This window comes from Pelophylax lessonae, assembly GCF_965119305.1.
Source record: "Pelophylax lessonae genome assembly, chromosome: 4".
In the NCBI taxonomy this organism is placed as follows: Eukaryota; Metazoa; Chordata; class Amphibia; order Anura; family Ranidae; genus Pelophylax; species Pelophylax lessonae.
Genome location: NC_138771.1, coordinates 122,396,251 through 122,413,986, shown reverse-complemented (window position 1 = coordinate 122,413,986; position 17,736 = coordinate 122,396,251). Strand labels below are relative to the sequence as shown.

At 44.2% G+C, this 17,736-nt stretch overlaps 1 protein-coding gene across 1 annotated transcript in view; it reads left to right on the top strand.

Annotated features, from left to right (window-relative positions):
- TERB2 (telomere repeat binding bouquet formation protein 2) overlaps positions 1–17,736 on the top strand; it is a gene marked incomplete at its 5' end in the record, with an annotated part of 194,308 nt that overhangs the window by 124,669 nt on the left and 51,903 nt on the right. The window contains one exon of the mRNA XM_082253501.1: positions 16,020–16,101. Coding sequence (XP_082109627.1) covers positions 16,020–16,101 — 82 coding nt within the window. The remainder of the gene's footprint in view (positions 1–16,019; positions 16,102–17,736) is intronic.

The window sequence follows — 17,736 nt, the reverse complement described above, 5'->3', positions numbered from 1 at the left end:
TAATAACTACATAACACAGTACTTGTACTTTTACTTTCAGTACTTGAGTAGCAATTATTTTTTCAAAACTACTTGTACTTTTACTTTCAGTACTTGAGTAGCAAAATTTAAAAAAAAAACTACTTGCAATACTTAAGTACAAAAATGTTGAATACTTTAGTACTTCTACTCAAGTCACTTTTTGATCGAGCACTTCCACTTCTACTCAAGTCACTTTTTGATCGAGCACTTCCACTTCTACTCAAGTATGGGTTTAGAGTACTTTATACAACTCTGTTGATAGGGACAGTAAACTATATCTTACCAGTCTTCATTGGTGGCTATGGTAGGACCAACTGCTTCCATTGCTATTGGTCCATCACTATGTTGGGCAGTCTCACTAACCAACAGTTAGATGTGGGAGGGAGTGGGGTTAAGCACATCTTCAGGAACTTAATTTTTTTATATGGATTTTAGGGGAACCCAGGGTTTGGAGCTCCAATGTAGTTCTACCTTGTAAATTAACATGCATGGAGGTACTTTGAAGGGCCTGATTTTACAAGTTTGCAAAGCTTCTTGTAGGCATGTCAACATGCTCTGTAAAGCTCCTCAGCAGCCCCAAAATCTGAGGAGCTCTAATTTACAAATTTTTACGTAAATTCCAAAAGATGTGTTAGGACAAACTGCCTCCCACGCTATTGATCCATCACTATGACAAACAGCCTCGCTAACCAATAGTGAGATGGGGGCGAGAGTGGGGTCAAGCACAACTTCAGGAACTGAAGTCTTTATTCGCTTATTAGAGTTCCCCAGGCTTTGAGATTCCAATGTAGTTCTATCTTGTATGTGATCATACCCAGATAGCAAGGATAACTTGCCACAAATGTGTAGCAGTGCTGAATTGTAAGTCTTATTAACTTACTGCACATTTTCACTGGCAAGTTGTACACTTTCAGAGCACTTGATGCACAATCTCTAGTTGACACTTTTCTAATTTGTAGCAAATTTGCGTGGCAAGTCTCTATCAAGAGCAAAGTTGCAATGGTGAGTCTACAGCAAGAGCTCTGCAAGTTGACAGCATGAAAATTCAGCCACAGTGACCCCTGTGGTGGGATGACTATTGCACAACATTACTGGACCAGAACTTGCAGCAGACTTGCAGAATGTTTGAAAAGGAAGTTGATCTGAAATCATGCAAACTTGTGAAGTCTGGTAAGTATAGTAATAGCTTAGCAAGTCATTTTTAAACTTGCAGTTCAATTTGCTTACTATCTGGGTACATGCATGCACTTTAATGGGTCTACTTTTACATATTTGCAAATGTTTAGAAGCTTTAATGTGAACACAAATTCAGATAAAACAAACCTGAAGTGTTATATACCTTCTTATTCAGTGCTTTCTGCACAAAGTCAGAATCTCTATATGTGTGCCGGCAGGTTGGGTCCCTTTTCAGTGTAGACACCTCTGAGGGCCTGGAGCCCCTAAGTTCTCTGGCATGCCCTTACACTATTAGTCGATGTTTTGGGAGCCTGTCCATAAAACACCACCATTGGTCCATTACTGTGACCAATAGTGTGGCATAGATAATAGGAAGAGAGGAACCAGACTACCAGATAAGGAATCCAGGAGCTCATATTAGAGCACACAAAAATTCCAGTCACTCTGTGTGTTTATACCGGACATACTGTAGAACTGATGTGCGGGCAGCCAGAAGTCTTTGCTACACTCCAATAGTGCAGGGTTAGGTGAAAATAGAACAATCAGGGTTGCTTTAGCCACTTCAGCACTGGAAGGTTTTACCCCCTTAATAAACAGGGTATTTTTTGAGATTCGGCACTGTGTCACTTTAACCACTTAAGCCCCGGAGGATTTGGCTGCTAAACGACCAGGGGGTATTTTGCGATTCGGCACTGCGTGACTTTAATGGACAATTGCGCGGTCGTGCGATGCTGTACCTAAACGAATTTGACGTCCTTTTTTTCCCACAAACAGAGCTTTCTTTTGGTGGTATTTGATCACCTGTGCGATTTTTTGATCACGCGCTATAAACAAAAAAAGAGCATCAATTTTGCAAAAATAACAATATTTTTCACATTTTTTTATATGAAATTCCCCAAAAAAAAAATGTAAAAATCAAAATTTTTTAACATTTTCGGCCAATTTGTTTTATGCTACCTATGTTTGGTAAAACAAATCGCAAAAAGCGTATTTTTATTGGTTTGCGCAAAAGTTATCGCGTTTACTAACAAAGGGAGAGATTTTTGTCATTTTTGTTGTTTTTTTTTTAACACGTAATGGCGGCGATCGGCGATTTTTTTTGCGGTACTGCGACATTGCGGCGGATAGATCAGACCCTTGACTGACATTTTTGACACTTTTGGGGTTACCAGTGACATTTCTACAGTAATCAGTGCTATACATATGCACTGTTACTGTAAAAATACACTGGTAGTGAAGGGGTTAACTTTATTTGAGAGGGAGGGGCTGTGTGTGTCCCTAGGGGCGTGATTCTTACTGTGATTGGCTGTCTGTTGAGCTGTAGGGACACTGATCAACGGTTCTACATTGTAGAACCGTGTGATCAGTGTTTTTACACCGAGGAGAATGACAGGCAGCTTGTTTACACAAGCCGCCTGACTTTCTCCCTCTCCCCCGCCGATCGCCGAGTGACCGGCGGACATCGGGTCCGCCGGTCACATGTGCGGGGGGGTCCGTGACCGCGCCTCTGCGGGCGCGCGCTCGCTCCCCAGAGCCTCACAGGCTAGCGACGTAGACCTACGTCGCTCTGCCTGTGAGGGGCTGACTGCCGCAGTAAATATACTGTGAGCAGTCGGCAAGCGGTTAACTAAAAATTGCACAGTCATGCGACGCTGTACCCAAATACAATTGATGTCCTTTTTTCCCCACAAATAGAGCTTTCTTTTGGTGGTATTTGATCACCTCTGCATTTTTTAGATTTAATTATTTATTATTATTTATTTCAGGTTCTTATATAGCGCTGTCAATTAACACAGCGCTTTACATATACATTGCACATTCACATCAGTCCCTGCCCTCAAGGAGCTTACAATCTAAGGTCCCTAACTTACATTCATACATACATAGTAGGGCCAATTTTTTTTTATTTTTTTTATACAGGATCCAATTAACCTACCAGCATGTCTTTAGAGTGTGGGAGGAAACCGGAGTACCCAGAGGAAACCCACGCAGGCACAGGGAGAACATGCAAACTCCAGGAAGGTAGTGTCGTGGTTGGGATTCGAACCAGTGACCCTCTTGCTGCTAGGTGAAAGTGCTAACCACTGTGCCGCACTATAAACAAAAAAGAGCGACAATTTTGAAGAAAACACAATATTTTTTGCTTTATGCTATAAAACATTCCCAATAGAAAAAATCAGTTTAGGCCAATTTGTATTCTGCTACATATTTTTGGGGAAAAAAATTCAAAAAGCGTATAATTGGTTTGCGCAAAAGTTATAGCATTTACAAACTGCGGGATAGATTTTTGGACTTTTTATTTATTTTATTTTTTTATTAGTAATGGTGGCGATCAGCAATTTTTAGCGGGACTGCGACATTGCGGCGGACAGATTGGACCCCTAACTGACATTTTTGACACTTATTGGGGACCAGTGACATTAATACAGTAATCACTGCTAAATAATATGCATATGCTACTGTATAGATGACACTGGCAGGGAAAGGGTTAATTACTGTGGCGTGATCAAGGGGTTAAATGTAAGCCTAAAGTGCTTGCTAACTGTGGGGGGGGGCTCTGTGAAAGGCACATAGAGATCGGTGTTTAAGCTTAGCTGAAACACACGATTTCTGTGTGCCTGTCTGAAAGAAGAGCCACCTGCTTTGTTTACATAGGCAAGCGGCTCTCCTGTCAGTTTCCCTGGCGGCCAACGGCGATCAAGCCCGCTCCTCCTGCGGTTTGGCTTCCGCTGTGTCTAATCGGAGCAGGAGTGTGGCTCCAGTGGCCTGCGCGCCGCATATATCGCGTGCACATTATCACGTACATGTACGTGATTATGCGCAGCCAAGCCTCCCTTCCACACTAAATCTGCGTGGGGCGGTCGGCAAGTGGTTAAATTGGGCGTTAATACAAATGTTAAATATTGTAGTCTTAAAGGACAAGTATAGCCAAAGCTATTTTGGCTAAACTTGTCCCGTAGGTCGCAGAAATGCAGTTTACACCCCTGTGACCCATTTTTTTGCAGCAGCGGCTAAAGTCCGCTGGCAGCTGACATCTCATAGCAGGTCCAGGCTCAGGAAAGATCCCGACTTTACAGTCAGCAACCACTCAGATGCCTGGACTGGCACCTGGCTTGGCCCTTTCAGAAAGCATAGAAATTTGGTCACAAGGTTTTTGGAAAAAAAAAAGCATTTATCTTCCAATCTAAACTTTGATTATTCCCTCACATTACAGATAACAGTGTGCAGCACAGGCTAGATCTGTAAAACGCCAATCAAACTCTGCAAAACACACAAAGCTTGATGCCCAATAAGATTTTGAGCTACTTTGCCGTGCATATTACCATGCTATTGAATTTAATGGGCTGCCCTATGTGTGTGGCACATCAACACAAACAAATGTTCAAAAAGGCAGCGCGATTTTTTGCGCATTCACAAAACACAAAATGTGAATGTGGCCTTAAAGCAGCATCATCTCCAGAAAACATCATTTCAGTCTTCTTTATCATCCATCCCAGCTAATCAGTTACATAGCTTTATGTTAACATTTTTTTAAAAGATCCACTTTAAATGGTACATGGAAAGAAATGCCTGAACTGATAAACATTTATACATTTTGTATATATCATGCTGCTAGGCTTAAACATACTCTGGCTCTTTTATGCCAAATCTTTTCCCAGTATAGTTAAACAGTTATGATTCCATAGAAGGATCCTTAACTTATGGCTATGGTTTTTCCACAGGTTGCTTATGTCCCGTTGAAGAACATGAGACTGTACATCTGAATAGCAATTTACTTATGATGATAGTCCATATACATTCCACTGCATCAGGGAAATTTGATGCTCAGACTTTGTTTATAAAGTAGCTCTAGTGCTGCCATCTAGTGCACAACAGAAAACAAGCAATCGGATGAATAAAAATGGAACCATTCAGCATAGAAATGATAGTGTTGCCAATTTCCCTTCTTGTAGGTCACAATGACTACCTACTTTAGGCATCACTGCTTTGTAATTCCAAGGTATTCCGTGTTATCATGGTGTACTGTTTATTTTCTAACTAATCACTGTACCATGACATACCTCCCAACTTTTTGAGATGCAAATTAGGGACACCTATTAGCAAAAATATGTAGGCATAGGACACACCCCCTGTCACACCCCCTTAAAAGAGAATTAAACAAATTAAAAAAAAAAAAAAAAAAGATTAGTTAAACCCACACGTGTTTTCTTTTTTTTTTTGTTTTTTTTTTTTTTTAGTTTTTTTTTGTTTTTTACCACTACTATTCCTTTATACTGGTCTTCGACATTTACAAATGCAGCAATTTAGAAATCGAATGAAAGGTTTAGCGCGGGGAAAGACTTTTTAACCTCTTCCCGACCGCCCGCCGCCTTTTTCCTGCGGTAGTGCGGCCATCCTGCGCAAACCAACGTAGACCTACGTCGGTTGCGCGCCTGCAGCTAGGGGGCTCTGATTGCCGCCTGACACCCGCGATTGTTCCCCACTGAGAGAGAAGTACGGTCAGCTGTTGTAAACACAGCTGACCGTTCTTCTCCCTGGAATGATCATAGAGCCCATGTGATCCTTCTATATAGGATCACAGGTCTCTATGATCATTTCACAAGCCACGCCCCCCCCCCACAGTTAGAATCACTCCCCTAGGCTCACATTTAACCCCTTGATCACCCACAATGTTAACCCCTTCCCTGCCAGAGTCATTATTACAGTAACAGCGCATATTTTTAGCACTGATTACTGTAGTCAAGTGTCAAAAATGTCAGTTAGGGGGTGCCGCCATTACTAGTAAAAAAAAAAAACAATAAAAATGACATGAATCTTTCCTGTAGTTAGTAGACGTGATACATTTTGCGCAAGCCAATGTAAATATTATTTATTATTATTATTGCGATTTTTTTTAACAAAAATATGTAGCAGAAAACAAATTGGCCTAAAACATTAAAACATTTAGATTTTTACTTTTTTTTTTTTTTTGAGAATGTTATATAGCAGAGTGTAAAAAAATATTGTTTTTTTTTCAGAATTGTTGCTCTATTTTTGTTTATAGTGCAAAAAATAAAAATCGCACAGGTGATCAAATACCACCAAAAGAAAGCTCTATATATGGAAAAAAAAAGGACATCAATTTTATTTGGGTAAGGATCGCATGACCGTGCAATTGTCCGTTAAAATAACGCAGTGTCAAATTGCAAAATAGGGGGGAAAATGTTACGGTCCAGAAGTGGTTAATAGATAAAAAGTGCATTTTATATACATATAACTATATAGATCAGACCAATAGAACTGACAGGCACTTCAGCAAGGGCTATCTCCCTGTAACAGGGCATACCGGAGGCCATCTGAAAGGGAGAGGGGGAGATAGCCCTTGCTGAAGTGCCTGTCAGTTCTATTGGACATGTAAGTGGAACTTTATCGTTATGTTTCATGTGCTTTAATAAACTTTATTACGCGAGGTCGGATGTGCGCTGTTTGTCTCCTTTCTACAGTTGTGTTTTATTGCTCAAGTCCACCACCCAGTGGATACAAGGAGGAGCTGCAACGACCACGCATCACAGGCAACAGACCACACTGCAACAAACTGGGGACTGTATAGTGGATCAGCGCAAGATCTGGTGATATACTTTAGTGTATATGTATCAGTGGCGGCCGGTGTGTTGGGGGCGCCGGACGCATGAAGTTCAATGGGGCTTTTTTTTTTTTTTTGCATCACCTGATTAGAGCCATAGGCTGCAGCAAAGGGTGGACCCGGGGCGCAGAGCAGTGCGCCCCGAGCACACCCATTGTGTGACAATAGCGAATGAAAATTTGCTATTGTCACACGGATCCTCCTCCTGGCCAATCAGGAAGCGGGTCCGATACGCGCTTCCTGATTGGCCGAGAGGCAAACCCCATGCCATTGGCTGGGGAGGAGGCGGGAGGACTGAAGAGAAGCCGCGAGCCGTCGCAGCCTGTCCCCGCTTCGAGCCCCGCTCAGCCGCCGCCTCCCTCGCTCTGATCCGGGAGGAGCTCAGGGAGAGCCCACGGAAAGTTTCCCGCATTCAGCCCCCCACATTGTGCCCGAATCCCGAGCTGTGCCGCCCGGCTCCCCTCTCCTCTCCCGGCTCCCCCCGGTATCCTGTCCTCCGTCCCTGGCTGGGAGTGTTGTTGTGAGCGGGGTGCATCTGCCGCCATCTGCCGCCTGCCCTACGACGTGACCCGCTTCATGATGGAGTGCGACACCTGCAAGGACTGGTTCCACAGCAGGTAGGGATCGGCTGTGTGTCATTCGGGCCTCCGGGTGTGCGGTGCCCGGGGAGAGGTGGAGGGTGTCCGGGGGAGGGGGGTCTTATTGTTACCCCGGTGACTGTCATTTCATGCCTCTATTGTGTGATCGGCCCCCACTCACTGTACTATTGTTCTCCATAGTGTCACCGGACACCCCCACATCCTCCATATGGACCCCCTCTGACACATCCTCTATATGGATCTTCTCTGCAACATCCTCCAGTTGGCTGAGGTAAGTGCAATGGTCTTGAGTGGGGGCGGGGGGGGGGGGACACGCTCACACTGGTCACTCTGCATTGAAAGGGGCTGGTCTCTGTGCATTGAAAGGGGCACGATGGTCTCTGCATTGAAAGGGGGCACGCTGGTCTCTGTGCATTGAAAGGGGGCACGCTGGCATCTCTGCACTGAAAGGGGGCACGATGATCTCTGGGCATTGAAAGGGGGCACGCTGGCATCTCTGCATTGAAAGGGGGCAAGCTATACCTTAATTACTCAAGGCCCCTTTCACACTTTTGTGACTTCAAAGTCACGCAATTTTTTACAGCGTTTTTTGCCGCAAAGCAATGCCTATTACATTTTTCTGTTTGCGCTCCCCCCCCCCCAAATTTTGAGCACCAGCCGCCACTGAAATGTATGTTTGTGTTAAAACATGTATTGAAATGTTTTATTTAGCTGTAATATTTAGGGCTCATTCACACTACATGGGGTGTCCTGCGTTTTTCTGCATAGAACGCAGAACATTTCTTATGTGACGATGTGTTGTATGAAAATGCAGAAATACTGGCACCACGGGCAACCGCAATGCAGCAGCAGCATGGAAACTTCAGCTCAATAAAGTTTAACCACTTCTGGACCGGAAGGTTTTACCCCCTTAATGACCAGGACATTTTTTTTGCGTTACTTTAACTGACAACTGCACGGTTGTGCGATAATGTACCCAAATAAAGTTGATGTCCTTTTTTTCCCACAAATTGAGCTTTCTTTTGGTGGTATTAGATCACCTCTGCAGTTTTTATTTTCTGAGCTATAAATAATAAAAGAGCGACAATTCTGAATTAAAAAAAACAATATTTTTTTACGTTCTACTATAAAACACAGCCAATAAAAAAATTTTAAAAATCGATTTCTTTCATCATTTTAGGCCAATATGTATGCTACCACATATTTTTGGCAAAAAAAATCCCAATAAGTGTATATGGATTGGTTTGCGCAAAAGTTATCGCATCTACAAACTAGGGGATAGATTTATGGCATATTTTTTATTTATTACTAGTAATGGCTGTTATTGTACTAATGACACTGGCAGAGAAGGGGTTAACACCAGGGGCAATCAAAGGGTTAAGTGTGTCCCTGAGAAGTGTCTTCTAACTGTGTGGGGGAAGGACTCACTAGATGAACATAGAGATCTGTGTTCCTAAATAGCAGGATCCCTGTATTCATCTGTGACAGAACGGCGGTCTGCCTTGTTTACATAAGCAGAACACTGTTCTGTCTCTATGGGGAGCGATCGCGGGTGGCCGGAGGACAACGCATCCGCCGGATCCACTGATTGGCTCCCCCTCTGGCCAATCAGCGCCTACGCTGGCTTGTACATGAAACAACATATAGGTACGTTGTTTCGTGTAATAGAGCTGTCCTGCCGCAGTATATGTGTGGCAGCTGGTTGGCAAGTGGTTAAAGAGAATATGTAAACAGTGCCCCATCACCTCCCGGAAAAACAGACACCAGCTCACACAGTAAGGCCCCTTTTACACTTGTGCAACTTGTCATGCAACTTTGGACATCAGAGCTGCACGACATGTCATTGCCCATGTTTTCCAATGATAGCTATTCATATATGCGCAACTTAAAGTTGCAGCAACTTCAAAGTGGTTCATGTACTACTTTGATCCGACTTTCATGCAACTTCAGGGCCAAAGACTTCAATGTTAACACTCAGAAGTTGCATAAAAGTCATACCTGAATGTTTTACAATGCAAATTGTGTGCAACAGTTGTCCATTAAAACTGGTCAAAAACGTATCCATTGCACCCATCCAAAGTTGCGTCAAAGTTGCACCAAAGTTGCACTCTAAAGTTGGCGCAACTTTGAAGTCGCACAAGTGTGAAAGGGGCCTAAGTGCCCATTCACACTACCGCAACTTGTCAGGCGACTGGTCAGCCTGACAAGTCGCGGTCCATGCAGTGCTACGGGAACCATTCTAATAGGAGCGACTCAAGTCACTCCGACTTAGAAAATAGTTCCTGTACTACTTCGGGGCGACTTGCATTGACATTCATTATATGAAGTCCGTGCAAGTCGCCCCGAAGTCGCGGTGCACGCGACTTCACAGGTCGCCCCCGAAGTCGTGCCGCGGTAGTGTGAACCGGCACTAAAACAGTGTTTTAGCACATGGGTACATGGGTACTGCAAACAGGTCCTAATTCTCCCGTTCTGCTTTTTGCCGCAATAGAACCAATTCCCAGAGCTTTATCACAAGGATAACAATCTTTATTTTTAGCCACGTGATTGTAATTTTCTAATTACTTTTAAATCCATCACTGTCACTTTATTGAACATAAACCTTGCCATTCACTGTGCGAATTTCCTGATGAACAAAACTTAATTAGTGGCCCTGTTGGCGCCCTCCCTCCCATCATATTTCAATTGAAAAATCTATGGAACCATTTTACACGTTGCTTCTGCGTCATTTCCAGGAAGAGGAGGCCAAAGAATGGGTGCCAGGGGCTTACTGGCAACTTTTGGCCCAGGGAGCAAGTACAAACCAGAGGCCCATGGTGCAGCGCCTCGACCCCCCTCCAACTCTTCCTCTACCCGGCCTCCTCCTGACCCCCGTTCCAGGCTAAAGCTCTGCTCCAGGTACTCTCTACTCGCTGGGACAGCTCAGCTGGGGCTCCGATGGGGCATGGAACCAGCCTCTGCTTAGACACAGTTTACATCATCTATACTGGGGGGGGGGAGGCCTGCACTCTGTCCTTTTCTTCAACTCGCTCTCAGTAGGTCAGCAGCAGGGACTTTTTACTTTTCTTCACCAGGAATCATGTAGGCATGTCTGTGGCAGAAGCAGCCCAGGGGGCACTTCTTACCCCCCCTCCCCCTGGCTCATTCCTCCCCTGATGGGTGCTTACTGTTCTCCCTCTCCTGTACCTGGTGACACCACCCATAGTGCTCCTAGGTCCACCGGTGGGCCCTGAGGAGCCCAGGATACATGGCGGGGGCGCATACAGGTAGGGCAGCATGTGGCAGTGATCACAGCTTCACAGCCACCATTATCACTTCCATGTAAAAGCCGACACTTGGCTTAAGAAATGTACACACACTATATAGCTATCACCAGCTATAGGTGCTGGGAGTGTGTCTAAAGAGCCCCTGATCCCAGCACAATTTTAAAATGGTGCAGGGGCTTTAGGGGTTAAAAGATAACTGAATGGAAAACATTTTTGCTCGATCACAGGATGCCATCATATAAAATAGCCGGCTGCGCTTTAGCTGTCATTCGGCTATAGCGCGGTCAGCAAGTCTTTAAAAGGTTGGTTCACCTTTACACACATCTTAAGTCTCTTAAGGGAGACTCCCGCTTTCCACCCTGAGCTCACAAGCACCCGCGAGCTCAGGGCAAAATCCTGGTCACAGTCAGGAGATGCGATGCGAGTGCGAGAGCGCTTATGAGAGATGAGTGAGAACGCCCGTCGGAGCCGCTGTAGGTCCGGCTCACAGGCGGAGTGATATGATCACATGCATTCTGCCTGTGGGAGGAGCGGCCGAGAGGAAGCAGTGGCTTTGCTCTCTACTTCAGCCGCATCTTCCACTCCAGAGGCATTTTGGCGCGCTCTGGATCATCGGTCACAACTGACCAACTCTGACCTAACCTAAACCCAGAGGCCAGCACAGACAAGAGAGTAGCACCAGAGAGCCAGTACCAGCACCAGTGACCAGGCCAGTACCAGTACCAGTGACCAGTACCAGCACCAGTGACCAGTACCTGTGACCAGGCCAGCACCAGTGAACGGTACCAGCACCAGTGACCAGTACCAGTGACCAGTACCCGCACCAGTGACCAGGCCAGCACCAGTGACCAGGCCAGTACAGTATCAGCACCAGTGACCAGGCCAGTACCAGTGACCAGCACCAGTGACCAGGCCAGCACCAGTGAATGGTACCAGCACCAGTGACCAGTACCCACACCAGTTACCAAACCAGTACCAGCACCAGTGACCAGGCCAGTACAGTACCAGCACCAGTGACCAGGCCAGTACCAGCACCAGTGACCAGTACCAGCACCAGTGACCAGTACCAGCACCAGTGACCAGGTATGCTGATAACATATCATTTCATTATTCTCTGGTTGTGTTAAATTGGAAAGGGGGGTGTAGCGCAGGCGTGGGGGGGGGGGGAGGCGCAGGCGTGCATGTGGGGGTGGAGCGGCGGCGTGTGTGCAGATAAGGGGAGTTTGTAGATAAAAACAAACTGCAGATTTGACTACATTTGAATAATGCCCTTTCTATAGGTGTAGGCCATTTAGGTATTCAGGTACCTCATGAAGCCTAACCTGAAAACTCCTAGGAAGTTGCTAAGCAAGGCCCAACTATTACTGATCACCTTCATGGGGTAAGTAAATGGCCTACACCTATAGCAAGGGATTTATTCAACTTTAGTCAGAGCTGCACAGTTTGTTTTTATCTAAAGATGGCCCTTATCTGCACAGGCAGTTTTGGCAAAGGTGAACTAACCCTTGAAGGATTCTTATCCTGGTGTGTTCTCTTTGTGAAGTGATCCTTATTTCTCCCTCTTTCCCATTTTAAAATGTTGAGAGGTATTGGTGACATTTTTGATTTTGTGGTGAAATGAAAAATCAGCGAAGGCACAGTACACATTTTTATTTAGGACAGGTTCTCTTTAAGCATTGTATACTTGTGTCAGCCGCCTCAGCACACAGGTCACATGACTGACGTCCTCTGCCTCAGACGGTTTGCTGACATGTTTCTGGGGATGAAGGCCTGGTTCTCCCAGAGTGTACACAGCAGCCTGATCCAGATTTGGGGTTTGAAAATCTCTCTCTTACTTTGTACTTTAGATCATGTTATTATACAGTGATAGAATGGAAACCTGAACCCGCTGACCTCTGTAAATATGGAGGACTCCTGCTTACATGAATGTGTCTCATATTTATGGTCACGGAGGGCTCTGAAGAAACCGCACGTGTAAGCGTTCCTTTAGAGCGCATGCGTCGATGACGTCATCGGCTGCATATACAGTAAATATCTCCTAATCTGTGCATGTTTAGTAGATATTTACAGTACTTATCGGTAAGCCTTATTATAGGCTTACCTATAGGTAAACAATCAATGGAAGTTTACTTCCACTTTAATTAGACAGGAATTAATAACAAGTGGTCTTATTCAATGAGACAGTGCTAAGGGCAGAGCTGAAGGGCAAAGTTCAGTCACTATGGCAACCACATTCCTTCCTGAAGTCAGCTCACTGACAGATGAACTGAGGGATGTTCTCTCCTACCACTTATTGTTTATTCTACACAGTGCAGGGATCTCCAAACTATGGCCCTCCAGCTGTTGCAGAACTTCACGTCCCATGAGACATTGTAAAACTCAGACATTCACAGACATGACTAGGCAGCATGGGAGTTATCGTTCCTGAACAACTGGATGGCCATATTTTGGAGACCCCAGAGGGCTCCTTCACACTAGCTTCAGTCTATGAAAAACAACCCGCGTTCGGATTGCTCATCAGAGAGCTCTTCACTGCCTGCTTTGAGCATTTGAACCCTACACTAGCGTGCCACAAACCGCATGCATGTCCGTCGGGCACCCACGATCGCTCCCCATGGAGACAGAACGCCAGTCTGCCGATGTAAACATGGCAGACCGCTGTTCTGTCAGTGATGAACACAGGGATCCTGTGTTCCTCCTATTTGGGAACACAGATCTCTGTGTTCATTCAGCAAATACAACCCCCACACAGTTAGAAAGCACCCCCTAGGTACATATTTGACCCTTTGATCACTCCCTGGTGTTAACCCCTTCCCTGCCAGTGTCATTAGTACAGCAACAGTGCATATTTTTAGCACTAACTACTGCAGTAATGTCACTTGTCCCCCCAAAAGTGTCAGTTAGATGTCCGATCTGTCTGCTGCAATGTCACAGTCCCGCTAAAAATTGCTTGTAAATTACGTCATTACTAGTCAGAGTTGTATAAAGTACTCGAAAACCCCTGACTTGAGTAGAAGTACTAAAGTATTCAACATTTTTTGTACTTAAGTATTGCAAGTAGTTTATTTAAAAATTTTGCTACTCAAGTACTGAAAGTAAAAGTACCAGTAGTTTTTTAAAAAAAATTGCTACTCAAGTACTGAAAGTAAAAGTACAAGTACTGTGTTATGTAGTTATTAAAGAAAGAAGTCAAAAGAAGTCAAAAGTCAAAAGTACAAATGACATTATACACATTTTTTTGATCTTCATGAAACCTGCCATCTACTGTTCTGGCAGTGGTAATTTTTATAATTGTAACGAGTAACTATGCAGCACAAAAAAAAAATATCGGAGTAGAAGTATTGAAATCATTGAAAAAATGTAGTGAAGTAAAAGTGGAAGTAGGAGAAAAAAATTCTTCTCTAGAAAAGTACAGATACCGCCTTTCGGTACTTAAGTACAGTAGTGAAGTAGTTCTACTTAGCTACTATACATCTCTGTTACTAGTAAAAAAAATAAATAAATAAATAAAAATGACATACAGTACTGTAAATCTTTGCCCTAATTTGTAGACGCAATAACATTTGTGTAAACCAATCAATATATACCTATTGTAATTTTTTTTTTTTTTTTTACCAAAAATATGTAGCAGAATACAATTTATTAGAATAAAATGATTTTTTTTTTTTTTTTTATTGGGAATGTTTTATAGCAGAAAGTAAAAAATATATATATTTTTCAGAATTGTCTTGTTTATAGCGCAAGAAATAAAAATCGCAGAGGTGATCAAATACCAAATCTGTTTGTGGGAAAAAAGGACATCAATTTTATTTGGGTACGGCATCGCACGACCACGCAATTGTCAGTTAAAGTAACGCAGTGCTGTGTCGCAAAAAAATGGCCTGGTCATTAAGGGGGTAAAACCTTTCGGTTCTTAAGTGGTTAACAGTACAAACACAAAATGGAAACACTGACAATACCCATAACAAGTCATTTGCCTGGTTTACACCTAAAAAGTCAATACGGCATGACAAATTACCAGCCCCTGATATTTACAGACAGTTGTAAAAATCATTGATTTTTACATATTATTAGTAAAGTTACTGATGGTTGGCAGCCCTGGGGTGTTGACATGCTGTAGCTGCTACAGAAATGAAAGCCCCTTTCATTTTTAATACACGTGGTTGTGACGTTGCACAGGTGTCGAACTTGCGGCCCTCCAGCTGTTGCAAAACTACAAGTCCCATGAGACATTGCAAGGCTGACAGCTACAAGCATAACTCCCACAAGCAGAGGCATGATGGGACTTGGAGTTCTGCAACAGCTGGAGGGCCACTAGTTTGACACAAGGGGCCGAGACAGGAGGCAATACAACGCTTCCTCACTGCCTGTCAGATGCAGAGCACTCTTCAGAGACTCATTTACACTAGCAGTTGGAGGACAGTAAAACCATGAAGTTTAGCCACATTTCTACCACCCATAAACCACTCCTCCTTTAGCTGGAAAGGCAGTGGTGGGGGTATACACATGCTGCAGTAGGAATTATACCCCCTATTACATTCAGCGAGCACTACCTCTGACTAAATGTGACCTATTTAAGTGAATAGAGCCTCACTGCAACCACCCTGCAACAGCGCGAATTGCACACAGCTGTGGCACAGAAGTCAGGCATTTAGGGGTTCAAACAGGTGGTTGGGAGGCAACAAAATGCCTCCTCACCACCTGCCAAATATTTTATGAAGAGCGATCCAAACACGGATCGCACTTCAGTGAGCACTGCAAGTGTAAACAAGGCCTAAGATCAGTGTTAGGCCTCACTCACACATGGCAGCTGCGACAAGAATCCCGCAAATACCTGCGGCTGCATTATCAGGTGGATGCAGATAGTTGCAGACACTCAGCAATGATAATCTGACAGCAGTTACAGACGTCTGCAATGTTCAGATTTGATCGCACATGGAGTGATGATCTGCTGTTAAGGACAGATTAACATCCTTGGACGCAAGCAAAGCAGCTTTCCTTGCATGCAGTCTGTCTGTGTTCAGAGTTGTGAATCGGTCAGCCATGTATGGATGTACATTCAGGCATGTGCATGAAGATCTGTGCAGCCGTCAGCCTGTCATTGATTTAAACAAGGTTGGTGGCATGTGGCTGCATAGACTACCTGTGCTTCCAGGTAGATATACCCAGCCCTATGCACTGGTGTACACATCCATTCACCCGTGTGATTGAGCCCTAACAGCCTGACGATTCCCTAGCTATCGCTTCCCTAGGCCTAGGCCGTAATGGTAAATCTGGGCCTATACACATACTGTACATATAAAGTCAGTTAATGCATTGTGATTTACATTACAGAATCTGAAGGTGGTCTTACTACAACTCATCACCATGCTCATTACCTCTTCAGCAGTGATGCAGCCCACCCTGATACCCAAAGGTATGAACAACCAAAAGTGGAAAGGTATTTAGGCCCTAATTCACTTTGGCGCGATTTGACTTGTGATATGACAGGTCAAATCGCATATCAAATAGCAGCCTATTGCCGGCAATGGGGGCGTCCCAATGGGGGCGTCCCAATCGGTGCGACGCTGGCTTTGCAGTGCCGCGCCAATTTCCAAAAGTAGTTCCTGCACTACTTTTGGCGACTTCAGGGGCGATTTTAATAGACATCTGTGTCTGTCCCTCGCCAGCTCTCTGATGTCAGACTGAAATGTGGCTTTGAAATTGTGTGAGTATAGATAAACTCGCACAATTTCAAAGCCGCGTTGATGTGAACGAGGGCTCAAGGGATTTTATGAATGGTACAATATCTGGTCAAGCTCTAAGCCTTCTATGGAAGGATCAGGTAAGGCTATATTTACACCGGTGGCCAGGGGATCGTAATTTTTCTGTAATCAGAGGCAGCTAAATGCAGCTTCAGGATGCAGCGATGCTCTTATGTGTTATGGCCACATACAAACATTTAGCTATGGCCACTTTATGTGTGGTCTGAAACACCGACCCTGGATGTGCATTGTTGGTGTCCAGGGTCAGGTGGAGGCTTTTTTGGCATATAATCGCTCAGATGAACGCTTACATCTGTACAGTGCGGATGCTGACCATTTATTTTTAACAAAAAGATGCTGCTGTTCGCACACAATGGGGTTGATTTACTAGACCTGGAGGTTCTGTTCACACACTGCATCAAAATCGCAACCTGTTCATGCAAACTGATTGCAGAGTGTATGTTAAATTAACATCCCACAATCGGTTTGCACCAGAATCGGATCACACTCAAGCAATCTGATTTAAGTGTGGACAAAAAACAAGCCCTGCATGAGTTTTGCGCGAATGCGGTGCGATTTGAGCCATGCAAATCAATGGCTCAAATCGCACCCCCAGGGAAACCGCATGTATTCACACAGGAATGTGCTATGATTCCTGTGCGAATTACATGCGGTGTCCCGCACCGCATCAGTGCGGACCTGGCTGAAGAGTGCAAAATCTAGAGCATAGAAACCAATTAGCTTCCAGTTTTATTTTATTTTTTGTCAAAGCTGATTGGCTACCATGCACAGCTGCACCAGATATTGCACTCTCCAGTTTTAGCAAGTCAACCCCATTGTGTACATGCTGTTTCATAAAACCTACTGATTATCTCCAGCGGCTGCCCCTAGTTGACCCTGTGCAACCATATTATTGAAGCCTCATAATAACTTGTCAGCGAGTATATCTGAGAATAAGGTAATGTATCCTAGATTTCTAAGTTGGCCATACATGTAGAAATAAATGATAGATCAACTATAAATCTTTTGCTCAAACAATGAAACTACAAGAAAGAGACTGACAGGTCTGAATTCTAATTGGTTTTCTGCCTGGAACAATCTAAAGGGTTTTTCTACTAATTAAAGGATGTGTTTACCTTTACCAAAAAAGCTGTCTGTGCAGATAAGAGACGTCTTTAGATTAAAACAAGATTGTGCAGTTTTGACCTAAGTTGAATAATGCACTTGCTATAGGTGTAGGCCATTGACCTACCTTCTGAAGCCTGCATGGAAAACTCTTAGCACATTGCAAAGACACGCCTAGCTGT